This window comes from Pinus tabuliformis, chromosome J (assembly GCF_031772625.1).
Source record: "Pinus tabuliformis cultivar Carrire ecotype Pingquan chromosome J, CPIR1, whole genome shotgun sequence".
Classification (NCBI taxonomy): Eukaryota; Viridiplantae; Streptophyta; class Pinopsida; order Pinales; family Pinaceae; genus Pinus; species Pinus tabuliformis.
Window position 1 is genome coordinate 505247195 of NC_142295.1, and position 18867 is coordinate 505266061.

The 18867-nt window shown below is 36.1% G+C and overlaps 1 protein-coding gene across 3 annotated transcripts in view; it reads left to right on the forward strand.

Annotated features, from left to right (window-relative positions):
- Positions 1-1325: 1325 nt before the first annotated feature.
- The window catches only part of LOC149227987 (uncharacterized), a 112389-nt gene continuing 94847 nt past the window's right edge, over positions 1326-18867 (forward strand). The window contains exons 1-3 of one of the 3 annotated variants that reach the window (XM_089378024.1): positions 1326-1745; positions 1859-1917; positions 2039-4535. In XM_089378024.1, coding sequence (XP_089234150.1) covers positions 2947-4527 — 1581 coding nt within the window. In that variant the 5' untranslated portion in view covers positions 1326-1745; positions 1859-1917; positions 2039-2946 and the 3' untranslated portion in view covers positions 4528-4535. Of the gene's footprint in view, positions 1746-1777; positions 1918-2038; positions 4536-18867 lie in introns of all 3 variants that reach the window. The other 2 variants (XM_089378026.1, XM_089378023.1) reach the window with 2 other exon arrangements.

Below are 18867 nucleotides of genomic sequence, written 5' to 3' on the forward strand. Positions count from 1 at the left end.
ATTTTAAATTCCAATTTGACATGATTGATTATATAAATGCGAGGTTTTTATTCATAAAAAAGTAGATATGTTGTGGGCTGGGTGCTGAAGATAATAATATAAGTTTCCTAGGAAAATTAGAGAGCCTCCTTTGAAATAATTGATTTACTGAACCGCATATACCCCCATTATTACCTTACTATGAATAGCAGCAGAGTTTGAATCTGTACAAAACAATATACGAAATCTGAAATGCTCCAGATTTATGACAGTTGGTGCCCATTGACCACCTCTTTATTACAATATTTTAGAGACAAGGTGAGACATTTGCGTGCCAGGGCCAAATTCAGTGAAAATGATATAACCCATGTTAGAAGAAAACTGATAAAAGTAGCAGCACTCATGATGGGTGGAGATGGCCATTAAATTTGAATGGAGCAAAAGGGGAAATAGAGGTTTGGTGGTTTATAGCTGCTGTGGGGAGGGTAAACCTTGATTTAAGCATTTTTAATGATAAGGCAGTTGGGAAAGGGTACCCCCCTGAACATCGGCATTGGGGAAGGAAGCACACTGACTGCGTGTGATATGGGCTAAAGATAGAGACAGATTGCTTGAAAGCAGGCAGGGATGAGTTAGATGTGTGTTGTCTTTGACTGCAAGTGAAAGTGACAACACACACTTTCCTTCCAGGCATGTGTTGTTCCCTTCAAAAGCTAAAGGGTGAAATATTGGAGTATGGCGGGATATTAATTTTGGTGGTCGCACAAATATCGTGTGGCAGTGACAATAAGTGCCTGTTGGTCTGGATAGGGACTGCTCGTAGGCACTTGCAGGTTCTGCGGTGGAACGCATAAACCACGGCATCGTCATACAATATATTTACCTATCTACATCATCGTCCAGGGTAGAATCCAGCACAATCTGGCCCCTTCTGCTTTAATTTCTCTTTCATCCAACGGTCAGAAATGTTGGTCCCTAATTATTTGTCTAACCAAGGCTTTATGGTTTAAGATAGATATTCATCAGGGTCTTGGATAGACATGGTGATAAAGTTAAAGGACTCCCAGATGTTAAGTCAGCCTATTCTCCTCTATTTAAATGTTATTCTTAAATATAACCATGATATAGTGTAATAATTAATAGAAAAGTTAAAAAAATAATAGATAAATAATCCATTACATCCAAAGATCGCAAATGTTGATCACTAATTATTTGTCTAATCAAGCTCCTGAGGTTTAAGATATTTTTTCTGCTGGCCATGAGTATGAATGAGACAGGACAGACTTTGGCGTTGAAGCCCACAAACCTATAGACCTAATTACTTATTATTAATTAATTATCGAACTCGGGTAGGTGCTTGGAGATTAGTACTAGATTCGTTTTGTTTTGCTGCAGATCTCTTTTCTTCTTTTTCTTCATCCAGTACAACTGCCTCTCTGCCTAGGGTTGTCTAGGTGTTCTGTTTCAACGCGTATCTTTTTATCTGTGGTCATTTTTTCTTCAATCGAAATCGTCTCACGGCCCAGCTGGGCTGCTCTCGTTTGATCAGCTGCTGTGAAATTATATCATGGGGGATGATATTGGTTGCTAGGGTTTTCAGATCCGATAGAGTAGATTTCAGTAGCGTGCCTGTCTAATTTCCCTTTCAGCAAAACCTAGGTGTGTATAACATCAACAAGTGTCGAAACATTTACAGCAAAGTTGTTAGTGGACTTTTCTCAAAAGCCAAAATCGCTCAGCACGAGCTTGCAGAATCAGCACCACAGGTACTTTCATAAAGTGAATAATTTTTTTGCAGATTATGGAATGCAGAAAGGATTGCGCTGAAGCTTTCTTGACCGAGTGATAGGGCTAATTTGAGTGACCATACGTAATGCAGAAAATGAAAGCTTGAAATGGCCATGGTGTCATTGGTATCATACAAACAAATTTCTAAATGTACAGTCACAAGATCTCATTTGTACTGGCCTCTTCTTGATAGTATAGTATGGTATAGTATAGTTAGTTACTACCTAGATGGTAACACTATTGACCAATTTATGAATTGTGTGTGTATCAGGACAAGGTCCATTCTGTGGAACGACTGCAATAACTCATGTGTGGTTCTAGGGTTTCCCAATTTGGGGCTATGGAAAAAGGGTTTGAGGACATAATTAGAAGGTTTAAGAGTTATTTCTTGTAATTGAGTATTAGTGCAGGTGGAGGAGATTAGCTTCTTCATCCCTGGCATGTGCAGCCACTGTCATGTGAGGCTGGTTCTTGGACGTACGTAGAAAAAATAAAAGAAGAGAGAAAGAAAGAAGTTAGAATCAAACAAAGGCAATTGAGTCCCGTTGTCATTGACTGCAGCAGCTTAATCTGCAATGAATGTGCTGAAAATTTCATTGCAATGCGCGTCAGATTATACGGACATTATATCAGAAATTGCTGCTGCGGCAGCTGGGGAAGTGAAGGTACACTGGCCAGGAAGCGTACAGGTTAAAGTTTCCCACAGCCAAAACGCTGAAAAGTTTTTTCAGGATTAGATGCTCACAGACCTTTGATGCCACTGGGGATCAGGAGGTAATTGTAGAGTGTATGGGTTGCAGAAAGAGGAGTAGATACAGAAAGGAATATTTTCGTATAAAGTGGCTGTGGTAAGGTTGCAATGCAAGGTAAAGTTGTTTCAAAGTGACATGGTATATATGTATAGAGAGAAAGATAGTGCAAGGTTCAAAAAGAATTATACCCATAAGGATCTAGAATAGCTGATTGGGACTGGAGCTGGAAGATAGAGGCTCAAAATTGGGTTTGGCAGGGCTAGATTTTGACTTCAAAACGGCTGTTCACAGTGGGAGCATTGAATCACAACAGAAAACCAAGAAGGGACTGGATTGTAGTCTGGTGACTCTGCAATCCGACTTGCCGGTTAGGTCTGAGAGAAAAGCAGAATTGCAAGGTTCTTGGAAAGTGGCAGATGAGAGTCGGATGAATAATATTTCTGTGGAGGCGCAGAAGCGCAAGGGGGAACAGGAATTATCCGAGAGAACTAGGCCTTTGGCGCAGCATATATCAATTAGGGGTTCAGATGCAGGAACCCAATTCAGGCTAAGGCCAGGGTTGGGTCACGATTCGAGAATTGTACGAGTTTCACGTTCTTCTGGGGGCAAGGATCGCCACAGCAAAGTCCTGACTGCGAAGGGTCTGCGAGACAGGAGGGTAAGGTTGTCTGTTTCCACAGCAATTCAATTCTATGACCTGCAAGACAGGCTAGGGTTTGATCAGCCCAGTAAGGCTGTGGAGTGGCTAATTAAGGCTGCAGCAGATGCCATAGATGAGTTGCCCGTACTTAATACACAGGATTTTCAAAACGCTCTGTCCAATGTTTCCTCATCTCTACATCCACATCCTGCAGGGAATTCGAATCTGGGGGATAACGAGGCAGCAACTATAAATGTTTTTGCAGAATCTCCATCCATTCATGGAATTTCATCAGCTAATGATTCCCAGTCGAGTAGAGAGGGAGGTCTAACAAATGAAGGACAATGTGAGATACAAGCTGCAGCACAAACAACTCTCATTGGAAAGAGCAGCAGCAGCACTTCAGAAGGCAGCAGAGGGGCAGATACACCCTCAGCTTTATCCTTGTCTCGTTCCGAATCCCGAGTAAAAGCCAGAGAAAGGGCCAAAGAAAGAGCTAAGGGCAAAATTTCTGCCAGTGACACACAACAAAATCAGAATCAGGATAATAAGCGGGGGTCCTGCCATTCTTTTACAGGTCTATTGAACAATGCAGGTCATGTTAATGCAATGGAAAATCATTCTAGAAGCACAACAGAAGATGATGATGCTGTGCTACTTCATAAACGCCAGAGACTAGGGGGTTTATCAATTAGCTCAAGAAGCAATGAAATGCAGCATGAGCAATCTCATGATCCTCATACTCATCATCACCATCATCATCATCCTTCCCAAGTTCACGAACATGATTCATTCCATGATTCTCAACAACTTATTCACATGGGCTCCTTAGGTTTGTGCTCCACACTCATGCACCTGGCCCCCTCTGTTCAGAGCTTCTCCTTTCCAAATTCTGTTGCTGCTGCTATATTCAGCCCTATTAGCCTTCAAAGAAATGAGATGGCGAAGTCCATTTCTCCTTTCTGTAATTCTCAGGATCAACAGAAGCATCTTCCTGGCAACATAGCAGCCTTCACATCTAACCCTGGCCTGCATAACAATTCGTTTCTGCTAGCTGTTGATCAAAATGAAATACATGAGCAGCTGCAGGTTCCTGCTATAACTAATGATCATATGATCAACTTCTCAGTGCCAGGGATCTCTGCCAGGGAGACCCTTCAGTCCAATTCTTACAATATGAACTATATGCCATTACACCATATGCAAAGGATTCAGCCAAGCCATCAAACCACAGCCCTAGACGATAGTCATCTGCAAGGTTTTGATACTGCCCGTATGATGGGAAGGCCAATCCAGGATGTTAGCATTCAAGGATCGAGAAATTCAGCTTCAAAGGGGAACAAGAAGCAAGAACATCAGTACAACTAAATTCCATGGTATGAGTTTCCTCACCTATTGAAATATTTATTGTTTGCATATTTTTATGGTTTTTCCAATATATTCAGTAGTTATATATACAGAGATAGAGAATATACAATATATTACTTTGCTTGAAAGATACTTTACCAGTCAGGCATTCTGCAGAGATCGGAAATATTGTATAGTTAGTTAAGTTACTTGCAAGCTACTTTACTAGTCAGGACTTCTGCTTATAAGATTCATCTCGTACAAAATTTCTTTATAGCGTAAAATATATCTCTAGCTGTGAAAATTTTACTTGCAAGATACTTTACTGGTCAGGCATTCTGGTTGTAAGATTGATCTCCTACCACTCTTTCATCTTCTTAATCATTTAATTAAAAAGTATTGATTTTAACATATATTACCACAATACCTAATATAAAATACTTTCTCATATGAATAATATTTTAATTTATTTATTCATTTAATATATACTAAGCCTATAGTATTTATATTTATATAGTTTTAATATATTTGAAATATCATTTTGATTTGATAAACTGTATATATTTTAGCATACATTACAATATTACCAACCACCAAATACTTATATCTATGTATTTAACTCCTTTAAATCCATATTACTTAAATTTATTTATACATTTAATGGATGCTAAAGTATATAATACTTATTTCTATTTAATATTGTTTTGTTTTATTGTATTTTATGTTTAATGCTTATCCATATATATCTTTCCTATGAAACTGTATACATCTTAATATATACATTGCAACACTACTAGATGCACACTATCTGCTTATATACATGCAATACTTCGAGGTGCATGGGGTTTTGATTTGGCAGTTTTTCTCATGTTTGGTTCTCTTCCAATTTGTGCTTTGTTTCTCCTCGTTAGCGATTTGGTTTCCCCTTTCTGGTCCATGTAACGGACGTAGTTTCTACATTACATGATTTTCTGAGAATTTAGTATTAATCATCAAGTTATCAACATACCCAGAATGATGTCCAAGTTCGAATTACGCATTAAAATTTAGGATGTGAAAATTTCAAATATTTGTGTGCTGAGGTTTGCTATTATATCGAAATTCTAGTAAACTTCTAAGTGGCTGTTAATTCTATATTCACAGGGTGGCAGTTATTTAAAGTAATAGTTTATCAAAAATTAGGTATTAACTTTTAGGATGTAGAAGTTTGAAATATGTTTGTATTAAGGTTTGGCACTCTAGATATGTTAATATTTATTCCAAATAATCGAATACAAATAACATAAGCGCAGTGGTTAGTATTACTTGGCACAACCAGAAGCGCGTTGGATCTTTGTCATTAATGAAGTTTTTAAAATCACCACAGAAATTTAATTGTGGATCCGAGCTGAGAAAATTGATAATCTAAACCCAGTTTACTTCAATACTTCCGAATAGCTCCAATGACTAAAATTCCAGGACAGGTTTATCTAGAACAGCTAGCAGTTTCTTTAGTTGTGGCTAACATAGGCTCCATTCCGTTCCCATACCTGATTGATATTTATATTGAGATTATGCCTCGTTTTCAGAGGAGAAAATGGCAATCGAGTATTCCTGCACTTCTTCTATTGATAGGTATCATTAAAAAATCAGAAGAATTAGGATACTGGATTAAACTATACTTATACACTTCGAATCAAAAGGCCTATTTATCCTTTGTTTTGCATTTCTTAATAGTTATGTCAACCATTTACATTCAATTAAGCATGCTGCATAGCACGATGACAGTTTACATGTTCCTTCGCATGAGACATTCTGCATGCCTTGATATTAAATAAGACTATAACGAAGGCCCATTCTAGCCAGGTTTAGCTAAAACAACTAAATAATCACTTAAAATTTCTAATAACTATATTATAATCATTTTATCTACAAGCTGACATTATACTCTCTATAATAATTTTTTTATAGTTTTGATGAATTAAAAATTATATATAATAATTGTTTTATAGTTGTTATCCATTAAAAATGTTTGAAAGGCGTGTATTGTTAATTGTTATTAAATTATTGGCGTTTCTAAGTTTTAATGGTGTAGGGAAGGTATTAATTCTGGGCGTTTTTCAGTTTTAATTGTGTAGGGAAGGTATCAACCTCAAAACTTATAAAGAGATAATCCATTTTGATAATATTTTAAGTTTGAGTTAATTTATTTAATTATTAAGTTTTAATAAAATATGATATATTAATGTTGATATAATTTATTGTTTAATATGAATGTGGTTATAGATGAATAATTTACTTAACTCAGTTGAATCTCAAAATAATATCTAATATAATGCACTGCAAAAACTCCCAATATTTAATGTTAATATAATCAATTATGTAATATGAATATAGTGGTTATTACATTTTTAATAATAATAATAATAATAATAAAACGTTTTTTTATATAATTTTTTTTGATAATTAGAAGTGCGCATATTCTAATTTTTCCTATTTTTGAATTTGTGATTTTGAGAAAAGATATGTTTTCAACTATTTTGAAATAGTAAAAATCAATCTATATATAATGCATATCCTAAACATTAGTAAATAATAATTAACTTTAGCTCGAATAAAAAACTATAAATAAAATGAGTTAAATTTACTTATAAATAAATTGTATTAAATAAAAATATTAAGTAGATGATTAATAATATAATGATTATATATTTTTCTAAAAGTAATAACATAAACATTTTCAGTTAAATATATTTAAAAAAAATAGAATTATTATAATAAAATAATATAATAATATTATTATTATTAGTGTTTCAATATTTCAATATTTAACATTATATTATAATATTATTCAAAATCAAATTATCATTATAAATTTTTAAAATACATAAAAATTTAAATTATGATTCATTTTAAAAATAAAATTGATTAAAATTACTAAATTATTATGATGATGATGGTGGTGGTGGTTAACGTCCATTCGGACTTAAAGAAATGAATTATTATTTGCTTGATTTAAGATTTTATTCTATGCTCAAAAGGCTTGGAGAGAAGCTTCGTGATCTCGCTATAATTTTGACATCGTAAAAGGCTAGGAAGGTCAGTGTTCCAAAAAAGATTATGAAACTGAGATCTAATGTGGTTGTACGCGGGCACTCTAAGAGGAAGTGATTTTCATCATCGATGTTCATATTCTCATAGAGATGGAAGATCCTTTCCATCCATGGTGTTTTAGGAATTGCCCAACGACCCGTTTCACTATGGAGCTCATGAGAGTTCATTCTAATCTTGGCTATATTAGTTTTCTTCTTTGAGATACTTTTGATCTTCTATGGTGGGGTTGATGACCTCCTTATAATATCGTAATTTTCTTTTAGTTTCTAAATCTTTCTCACACCACATTTTTTCTTTGAACTTACAAGTAACAATATTTTAATGTTATTAATGTTTTGCAATACAACATTCTCGTCGATCTCCCAAAGGTTTAACCAGGACTTGGCGTCTTTATACCAACCTCATTTGAGCCTTAGTTGGTTTTGGCTGTAATTTAAAGCTAGTTTAGGAAGTCTATGATCTCCTATGCTATTGAGTTTGTGCTTGTACAATAGAAGCCTAGTCATAGCTAGGCTCTCGATAGGGAAAAGACCCACTTCTATAAGGAGAATAGGATAGGGTGTATTGCTTTTAATTTCGAGGTTATAAGTTATAAAATACTTCTATATTTTCTCAATCTTTCTCCAAGATTCTTTAGAGATGATGTAACCTCAAACCTCACATCCATATAAGATTACAGGAGTGATGAAATTTTCAAATAGGAACTTCCTTCTATCCCACATTACGAGGTTTTTCGTTTTACAATTATTTTCAAGACCAAAATAAGTTTTCCACCCTCCATTAATCCTTTTCTGAATGTTATAGTTCTAGTCGAGCTTGTGATGAATATCAATTCCTAGGTACTTGTAAGAAAACACTTCCTCCAAGTTACTATTGTCATACATAAAATTAGCGTAAGCATCCTTCTTGGATTTGATAATCTAACTTTTGTTTTGTCAATGTTAACAGTCATACCCATGGTAGAGTAGAAATCCTTAAGAAGTCTAAGTTGCTTATCAAGATCAGATAGGCACCTTGCGAGAAGAACAATATCGTCAGCATAGAGAAGAAGGATGATGACTATCCCAGCTAAGATCATGCCAGCACAACCTACTTCCTCTAAACAACCTTCTAGCTTGTTGATCTAAATGCCAAATAGGATAGGGGAGAGGGTGCGACCTTGTTTAACTCCGATATTACACTTAATATATTTCGACCACCCCAAATTGCTCTTTAACTTGGCAATTACATTCTTGTATAACCTTATAGCGGTAGCTCTCAACTTGAAAGGAACCTTTAGCTCTTCTAAGCTATTCCATAGGTTGTTTGTAGGAATTGTATCGAAAGCCTTTCTAAAGTCCACAAAGCAACAAAAGAGATCAGATTTATCATTGTGGCATTCCTCCACAATGATCATAAGTGTAACGAGGTGGTCTGTTTTTGAGTGCTACCTTCTAAAACTCGCTTGGCCTTTAGCCCGCTTAACTTTAATTCCAAGCCATATGCTCAACTTCTTTTCCAAAATAATACTATATAACTTGGCTAAGCGAGGGATGATCATAATTGTCCAATAGTTAGAAGCATTATTTGTATCCCCACTTTTAAAAATAAGGATAATGAGGCTCTCAGTCCATGGTTTAGGGAACCCTTGCTTGGCTACTTGATTGAAAAGCTTGTGGATGTGGGGGATGAGGATAGGACCTCCAATTTTTAAGATTTCCACTAAGTAACCTTTAATGTCTTTAGCTTTCTCGTTTGCCAAGCGTTTAACCCCAAAATCAATGTCTTCTAATGAGAAAACTTCTTTCATTGTGAGCAGGGTTTCAAAGTTATCCATGACATTTGAAGATTCATAAAGCTTTTTAAGATAGAAATTCCAGTCGTGTAAAGATATTTTATTATTATCTTTAGTTTTCCTAGTTAGAATCTGCCTCTAGAATTTCTTAGGAGCTACATTAGAGAGGTGTAAGAGATTCTGTTGTCTTTTACGAATACACTGCCTTTTTTTCCTTTTAGTTAGGGCTTTGTATATTTTTATCTTGCCAATTTTAGGAGATTCATCAACATCTTCCTTAATTACTCTCCTCACACTTTTATAATCTTTTTATACCATGGGTTGGTTTTTCTATTTATTTTATTACTAGAAACTTCAATTGAGAACTTGTTAATAGAATATGAGAGGGTTGTAGTAAAATTATCATAGAGGTCTTCTATGTTGGCTATACTAGATAAAGAAAGCAAATTAGTTTTTAATTAGTTTAGAAAGAGATCGTTTTTATTTCTATCAAAGATTAAGTTCTTTTGTCTCTGAGGATGATCTTCTATGGGATCTCTATGCATGACAAAATTGTGAGTTATAAGGCGAGGCCTATGATTAGATTCAAGCTTGTGTTCGTTTAAGATGTCAAAATTTGTTATTTCATTATATAAAGGGAGATCGTAAATAACATAGTCTACCACGCTGCTACCAAGCCCATGTATGCAGGTCACTTGCTAGAATTGAGCCACTTCTTTAGAATGTTGCAAATTATGAGATCGTGAGCACTACAGAGATTGACTAGCTCCAACCCAAACAAATTCTCCCCGAGGTCTTCAAAGCTCATTTTCTACTGGCTAGCCAAAGTAAGGTCTCTGTCTAACCAAAGAGGATTAAGGTTGGAATGATTGCTTAGAAGAATAAATTGGTTGCTTGAAGTTCGAGCATTAAAGTCACCCATTAAAAGAATATTACCTTCATTCCTTAGGCTAGAAATATCATTCTCTAAACCATTGTAAGGACTTTTTTTATCTAGATTTTTTTTCTTATAGAGGTTAGAATTGATGGGGGAAAATAACAGATTGCTATGTAGGTATTTTTATCATGAATGTTAGTAATCTCTGTCCAACTATATTGGCTACGAGGGTCGTTTTTATAAATCCTAGCATGGGGGAAGATGTTATTCTTAATGTGACAAATGATACCCTCAATAAATATACGGGAGGATCACTTGTTCCAAGTAGACTATAGTGCAAAACCATCTATGTTAGGTACCTTAGATTCATCGTGCTCCCAAATTTCAACGAGCAATATAATATCAACATCATTCGAGATCCAACTTAGCTTGGGACATTTGTTCTATGGAAAGCCCTAACAATAATATAATTTATATTTACAATATTTACTTAAATTCATAATCTTCATTACCTAAAATGTCCCATATCTAAGCTTTTTACATATCTCCCTATGTTTTAATGTTCTCAGTTCACTACTAATATTAATTTTAGTTTTAGGTTATAATGTTAATTTTAGTTTTAGATTATAATATTTATAATAAATTTGTCGTTTATTTATTATTTATTTTTTAATATTATATTTATAATAATTTATATGAATTTATATAATCATTATTAATTTTATTTTTGAATTATAATATGTAATTTATAAAGAATTTATAATATAAACCTATTTTGTTAGGAATTTTATTTAACTTAAAATCAGATATCCTTTGTTCATAGATATTCCACGATTTTGTTTGGTTTATAGATTTTTTTTTTTTTTTAAATGTGGAGTTTGTAAATTTTATTTTTTATAATTTATTATTATTATTATTATAGTAAGTTTGTAATAATGATTTATATAGTTTTTAATATATTAATATATATGAGATATTATATATATATATATATAATTTTTAAAAATTTAAAAATTTGTTTTAAAAAATTTAAATTTATAATTTTGTAATATTTTTTGTTTTAATCTATTTGTAATTTTTTTAAAATTTGGTGATTAGATTTGATTTAGGATTTTTTTTGAATTTAAGAAAGAGATTTTATGATCTATATAAAACTTAATGTCCCAAAGCATGAAATCACAAGCAATTTCTTTCTCTAGAAATTAGGTTCCTTGTAATACAATGAATGCATCAAAAAGATTAAAGATTAGTGTGCATTAGTTAACTATAATGTTAATACATTAATTTCAATCCTACAAAATAAAAATATATGAAATAAATATACATAAATAACAATAAAATTATCTTGTCAAAAATAATGCATATCATGATGTTCACTCATGTGCATATGGCACATCATGATGCATAACCGTAAAACCCTAAAGCCATATCATGTTATCTTGAATTAACTTAAAACATGGTATGCATGTTTGTCATGCTATATGAAAAACATATAAATATCTATTTTTTCTTGATATTATGTTCAAATAATATTCTAGTGTCCATTATTTGTCAATTGCAGTTATGACATATCCACAATTCATATCTGTCATTTATAATTCCACCACATATATGCACAATGGATACATTTTATCATGAAATGCATATACCTATCAATTTATTTAATATCGTGTATGTGATACTAAATTGTCACCATATCTCATCATTAAATAACTCAAAACATGGTATATATTGAAACTCATTTACATGTAGTCGTTTGCATATCCTAATAATTAATTACATTCTTAACATATACCAGTCATAACTTAACATAATTTATGGGCTTACATTCTTAAAATAATCAAGGTTTTAGAGAAAATCAATGAAGATATTTTTACCGAGATCCAGAGGATGTCCTTAACACTAAATGTAAGCTTAAAATTTAATGTGTAATAAAATGAAACTTACCTCTACCATGGTGATTAGATTTGATGTAGGAAATCTTTTCCGATCCAATATAGGGATTTTCTAATTTTTCCAAGACTTAATGTGCTAAATGATCGAAGCACCACAAATTTCTTTCTCTTTATAAAAATTAGGACCTTTCTAATTCGCTCATCTTTGTAATGATCATTATGTCAAAAACGATTAACTAACTTAGAGTTAATGGAATAGTTATTTACAATAATTACCATCACTTAATGGAAAGTTGCATAACCACACATATGTCGATTTGTGACAATTTGGACAACAATTGAAAAGACATCGTCTAATAAAAAAATATTCATAAAAATTTTGAAATTCCTTTTATCTAAAAATACTTTGATTATAGATATTTTAAACTTGGAAATCACATCTCTATATAATAATAACATTTACAAATTTATTTTAAAATCTAAAATTTTTAATTTTTAATATTTGTTTTTTTTTTTTTCTTCTTTTTTAAATATTTTAAAATTTTAAATATATTAATTTTAATTTCTTTCTTGTTCATTTTTTTTATATTTTAAAATTTATGATATTTTTTTATTTAATTTGTATTACTTTTGAACATTAGATTATATCAATCTTCCCCTAAGCACACTACACTTACATTTTCTTTCTTCTTGGAATTACGTTTTAGGATTTTACATTGATTTTTCTTTCTTTCTTTTCCTCTTCCGGACATCTATCCGTCCCAAGGGATTGGCGAGAATGATTGGAAAAGAGACAACAACTTAGTTTCCTTGAGATGCTTCCATTTTCTAGTGCTCTGACATATTTGTTGGCTCCTTGTCACTATCTGAGTGATCAGATTCATGAGTGTGTTTGTTGAATCTTGTGCCATATTGATCGAGGAGTGAGCTTCTTCTCCTGAGGGTTAGGATGGAATATCATGAGTCTAAGCTAAGTTTGAAGGAACAATGTTGGCATTAGGTGACTTATAATTCTGTGAGTTATCCAACATGTGAGCCGCAGTGGACTTGGAGCAATTGTTTCCTTTTGGGTCTTGCCATCCACAATTCTTCTTCTTAGAATTTGGGTGTGAAGATGGATCATGTGAATATGGGTAGGAATTATATAGGTGGTCACATTGTTGACAAGTTTTGCAACAAAAAGTTGTATTTTCATAATACGTAGATTGTGAATAAACCCTACCTCTCCATTTGAGGAGGATGTTTGTTCAGAAATCCTTTATTGAGGTCCAGTTCGAAACATATGCGAACAATGTGATCATTCCTTTTGCAATTCTATCAAAGTTGATTTTGATGAAGAAATCTAGTAAGTTTCCCACATCTTCTAAGATAGTTGGATGTGTCATAATGATGGGAAAATTGGGGAGCCTTACCCATAGAAGAGTTACCAGAGTCAACATAGAGAGAACTAAAATTCAGAAACCAAGGTTGAAAGGAGAGGTCGGACCAGCCTCAAAACCAATTTCCTTGATCAAAAATCTTCTGTCGGTCCTCCAACTTATGAAAAAGAACAACAAAAAATGCTTTTGAGCATAAATGTACCAACATATTGAGACCAATTCTGGTTTACCCACTCTTGAATAGTTGATTATGTAGGCCAAAAACCATTGAAATGATAGATAATTGTTTTTGTTCATAATCTACGACTATGAATGAGTATGCAATTTTATCCACTTAGAGGGAAGGGGTTTCAGTTTTTTGTTTCACCACTAATGTAGGTTAGAGAGATATTTATGGTTTGTCAAAGTAGATGCCAGTTTAAGAACATCCTTAAAAGATTTAGGCAGGGATCAGGAGGATGCAGCTCCCCACCTGACCCCCATTAGTTGCATCTCGAATTCTTGCTACAATGTGAATCAAGACATCCTTGGTTATGTTTTATTCTCTGAGGTTTTTTTTCGTGAAACTACAGACCACCATGAATGATCTGACATCCATGAGGAATTTACACCTTCTCCTATATCCTCATCACAAAAGAGAAGACAGGATCTTAGTTCATAGCCTTGAAACAAAAAAATCCCACGAAGATTGATTTCACCAAGATCGATAAATTCTCCAGATCTGCAGTAGTAATCTCATCGTCAGCGCATGACAAGCCTGAAATTTTGGGACCTTGACATCTAAGCGTACAAAGAATCTAGCCAGACGACTCCCACACCTTTGCTAGGATCGAGCCATCTTCGTTGTCCAAGAGAAAGTAGCATCTCATGCAAGTCTGTACCCGCCACGCTGATTGATTCAAGGCCCGCTTGAGCTATGATGTAAGCCTCCAGTGCCTTCTTCACCTTCAAGAAATACATCCAAAATCGAGTCAAGTCTATTCTTGCATTTTGATTCCTGGTCTTCTCCTGGTGATCAATGGCAATGCCACTCTAAAGAGCTCCAAATCGTAAGAACAAAACCAACTAGTGGCTTAGCGAGTCAGCCGTTATGAGTTACCAAGAGTTTTGGCTCAGATCCAAAAGACAAATTGTCATATTAAAAGTAACATGGTGGACGTCTAACATCTAAATACAAAAGACTAGTATTATAGTAACATGGTGGAGGTCTAACATCTAAATACAAAAGACTAGTATTATAGAAGTCGTAGACATATGTAAGAGAAAATTAAATTTATAATATTTCATTCTTATTAGAATATTTCAAATTCTAAATATACTAATTTTATTTTGTGTTTTTCATTCCCATACCTCTCTATATATAATTATAATATTCAGAGGGTAATAATTTAAATAGATATTAAAAAGAAATTTCAATATATTTCAATAAAAAATACTCATTCAAATTAACATGTTTAATAGGTTAGAAATTCTAAATATTTAATTACTTCAATAATCTTTTAAAGTTTGATTACTTTCATTGTCTTTTAAAATTCCAAATCTCCTCACCTTTTTTATTTCTTTTTCTTATGGAGTAATTGTGTTTTACGATTTTTAACGGAAGAATAAATATTAATTTTTTCATTATTTCCAAAATCTAACTACACCTCTATTTGACGGGTGCAATGGCTAAGGCTTTCAAAGTCAGCCACCCAATTTGACATGTATCAGTACCGAGCTCAAATTTTGTGATGTTAAGCTCTTTAATCAACCAAGGAGAGTTTTACTTTCTTAGATTTAGATTTGATCTCCCGTTTGTATTTAACGAATATATACACGATAGTGTTGATAGATGGAAAATTTACGAAGAAGGCACATACAATTCAATATCAAAATCACCAGCTACGTTTCGCCCAATCATTAATGAAGTTTTGAGTAACAAGTTAATAAGACCTTAATAAATCAATGGAGATAAATTAAAACATTAAGAAAATGAACTTTTTTTTTTCTTGGTAAAAAGGCTAATCTATTAAATATGTACAGAGTTCAAAATTACATCACGTGAAACCAATATGCTCTTGCCCTCAAAGGGCACCAGACAGTAACAAAAACTAAGATTGACAAAAACCAAGACATAGTCCCCCATAGCAAGCCCTCGCAGGGGTAGTGAACTGAAATTCCAAGACTGCCCATAGACGGTGGCCCGCGCAGGGGCCTTAGACAAAACGGAGCTAACCAAGTCTTCCCGCGCAGGGGAAACAGTAACTGCTCTTGTCATTAACACAAAAAAAACTCAATAGCTATAACATCTCGAAAAACATTGACTGAACAGACAACAAACCAGAAAACGGTGACTAGACCTGGAGCGACCTGGTGAAGCATGAGCGCTGGCGCGGTTAATCATTCGGCTCATCCGGTTGCTCTTCCACAATTGGGCACCACCCGTAGTAATCCGGCTCACCTTCAGTAGGAGAGGTCGCTTCCTCTTCCCCAATGACCGCGTTTGGAGCATTCTGGGAATGCTTGGATTTTTCCTCGATGGTAACCCAGCCCTTTTCTTCCTACTCCAACTCAGCTGTTGGAGCCTGCTCTGCTTCCCCAGGGTAGTCCTGCATCCCTTGCTCCCGAGCTTCAATGGGGTCATCCGCCTCAGGAGGATTCTCAATGAACAGAATGGAAACATGCGCATTGATTCTTGGGTTTATCGTTGAGCTGGTGAAATTGAAGATGGTGCAGGCAAAAGCTGGCAAGGTGGCCGAGCTAGAAGCCCCGGCATCCATGTGTTGGCCTGAGTGTAGGGGAATGGCTCCAATGGAGTTGCTAGATTGCAGTGGCAGCAATGCCCAGCATCATCCCTTTCAGGTCTGCGCGAACCCCCTCCTCTCGATGAGCCTCGACGGCTCAGCATCCGCTGTCGGGGTCTCACCATAGTGGAATGAGACTTCCAGCAAACTGCCAAGTGAACCAGACTATCAATTGCAAGAACCAGCCTCGTAATGGACCCGTCCGTCTGAGAAGGGACCGCTTCGATGATAGAGAGGCCAGCCGAATGCAACACGACCCACATTCCCTGCTCCAGTCCAGTTTTATTCTCCTCATCCTCACCTACCTTGCTCGGGATCCCATCCTCCATTACTGCTGCTTTGCTCTGGATCGAGTGCACTCTCCGGGCATTAACTATCCCAGGTCCCTTCGTCTTAAACCTGGTATGTCCTATCCATCTGCGCGCATGGGGTGCCACGTGATGCCTGAGGGACGGCATGTGGCCAGCTCCCAACTCCCGTCCCATCGCCTTAATCACCCGCATCTGGGGGAGTTTCCTCCTTTTGGACCAGTCGAGAGCATTCTTGGGCTTCCTCATGCGGTAATATAGTATTCAGTTGTCCTGTGATTAGAGAGTGATTACCTCCCACTCCAACATTGGCCATGAAGTCCGCTATCTTATTACCCTCCCTCTTTGTATGAGTAAAGGTGATAGCTCTGTTGCTGTGAAGCTTCTGTTCTATTGCCTCCAGACGTGCCTCTAACCTCCAGCTGGTTGCTATTTTTTTGGCTTGCGATCCATTTAGGATTTTTTTGGCCATATTGATGAGGATTTGGGAGTCTCCTTCAACCTCCAGAGGGTAGAGGTTGAGCTCCCCAGCAAGCTGGAGACCCTGCCATAACCCTTCCAATTCAGCTGAGTTGTTGGTGTCCCAACCAATGCTTCCATAGTAGAGTGTCATGGGAGTCCCTTCATGATTCCTGATTATTCCCCCAAAGCCTGCTAACCCAGGATTCCCCTTTGAGGCTCCATCAAAGTTGAGTTTGAAAGTGTGCTTTGGCGGAGGCTTCCATTCGACTTGTTTATCATTGCTGGCTGCAGGGGGGTTCTGCTGGTGCGTGCTGTTGGTGCATCTGATCTGCCAATTGTCCATGATAGCTTTCTCATTGGCTAGGGAAGGCCAATCCTCCTCCTTCCAGGGTCTTAGCATCATAGTTTCTTGGATGTTTTTGCAAAGCATATGCCAGATATTGTCCATCGAAGAGCGTTGGTTTTTGAAAATGCGTTTGTTTCGCTCCTTCCATATACTCCATAGGATTAGCCCAGGAATCAATCGCCAAAGATGATTGAGGATGTTGCTCTTATACGGGTCCTTTTGCCACTGTCGTATGGAATTCGTAATTTCATCTTCAAGTCTGCATCTCTTTTGGCATCGAAAGCTTGCTTTCTCCCATAGCTGGTTGGCGAGAGGACAAGAGTCCAACAAATGTTGGAGCGTTTCCTCATGGGCACAGCAGTTGAAGCAGATGGAGGGTCCGTGGAAATTTCTTCTTCGGAGCTTGTCCCAAGTAAGGATTCTCTGATGCCCTACCAACCAGAGAAAGTGGCAGATCTTGGGCCAAGAGCCTGAGTTCCATATTTGGCCCCAGATCGGGTCCTGAGGTGCCGAGTCATTGCAAATTATTTTATATGCTTCAGACGTGGTGAACGCTCCTTTTGGTAGATAGCCCCATCTTAGGATATCTTCCCTTTCGTCACACCTGATTTTTCTTTTGCTGAGCTCCGTTTCCAAAGCTGTGGATGTCTGGCGGTTATCATTTGTGAGGATTTGGTTGCCTGGTTTCCAGGTTCGGTATCCTTTCTCCACTTCCTGGGTCCAAAATTGCCTGATTTTGACTTGCTGTGTTTCCTCCTCCATATTATGTAGAGGCTGGTTCAGAGCATTGCTGAGGGTGGGCATTTGATTCCATGCGTCCGTCCAGAATCTAGCATTATTGCCATTTCTTACCTCCCAGAAACTGTGCTGCTGGATCATCTTATAATGTTCCTTGGCAGCATTCCATATTAACGAACCTTTGTCACTGGGTTCCAATCTAATAAGCTCTTCCTGGGGTCGCTGGTTAGCATATTTTGCTGTCCATAAAGTGACCCACGGCTTGCCTGCATTGGTGAGCCATTGCCACCAGATCTTGGCTCCCATGATGGCATTGCTGTGCTCCGGATCCCTTAGTCCAATTCCTCCCTTTCCCTTTGGCTTGCATACTGTGCTCCATTTTACCAGAGCCCACTTGCGATTGGTTGCATTGCTCCCCCAAAGGAAATCTCTCTGAATTTTCCTTAGTCTTTTTAGGACCCATTTTGGCGCTGCCAGGATGGAGAAAAGGTACAACGGCATAGCTTGAAGAATGGCTTTAATAAGAATCGCCCGGCTGACAAGGTTCAAGGTTCTGTGAGTCCATTGATTGAGACGAGATTCAAGTTTTTCAATTAAATTGCGCCAAGAGGAGTGAGTGATGGCTGAGGTAGTGAGGGGAGCTCCAAGATACTTAGAGGGGAGGGTGGCCATGGGGAATCCCAGGATGCGGACTATGGCCGACTTG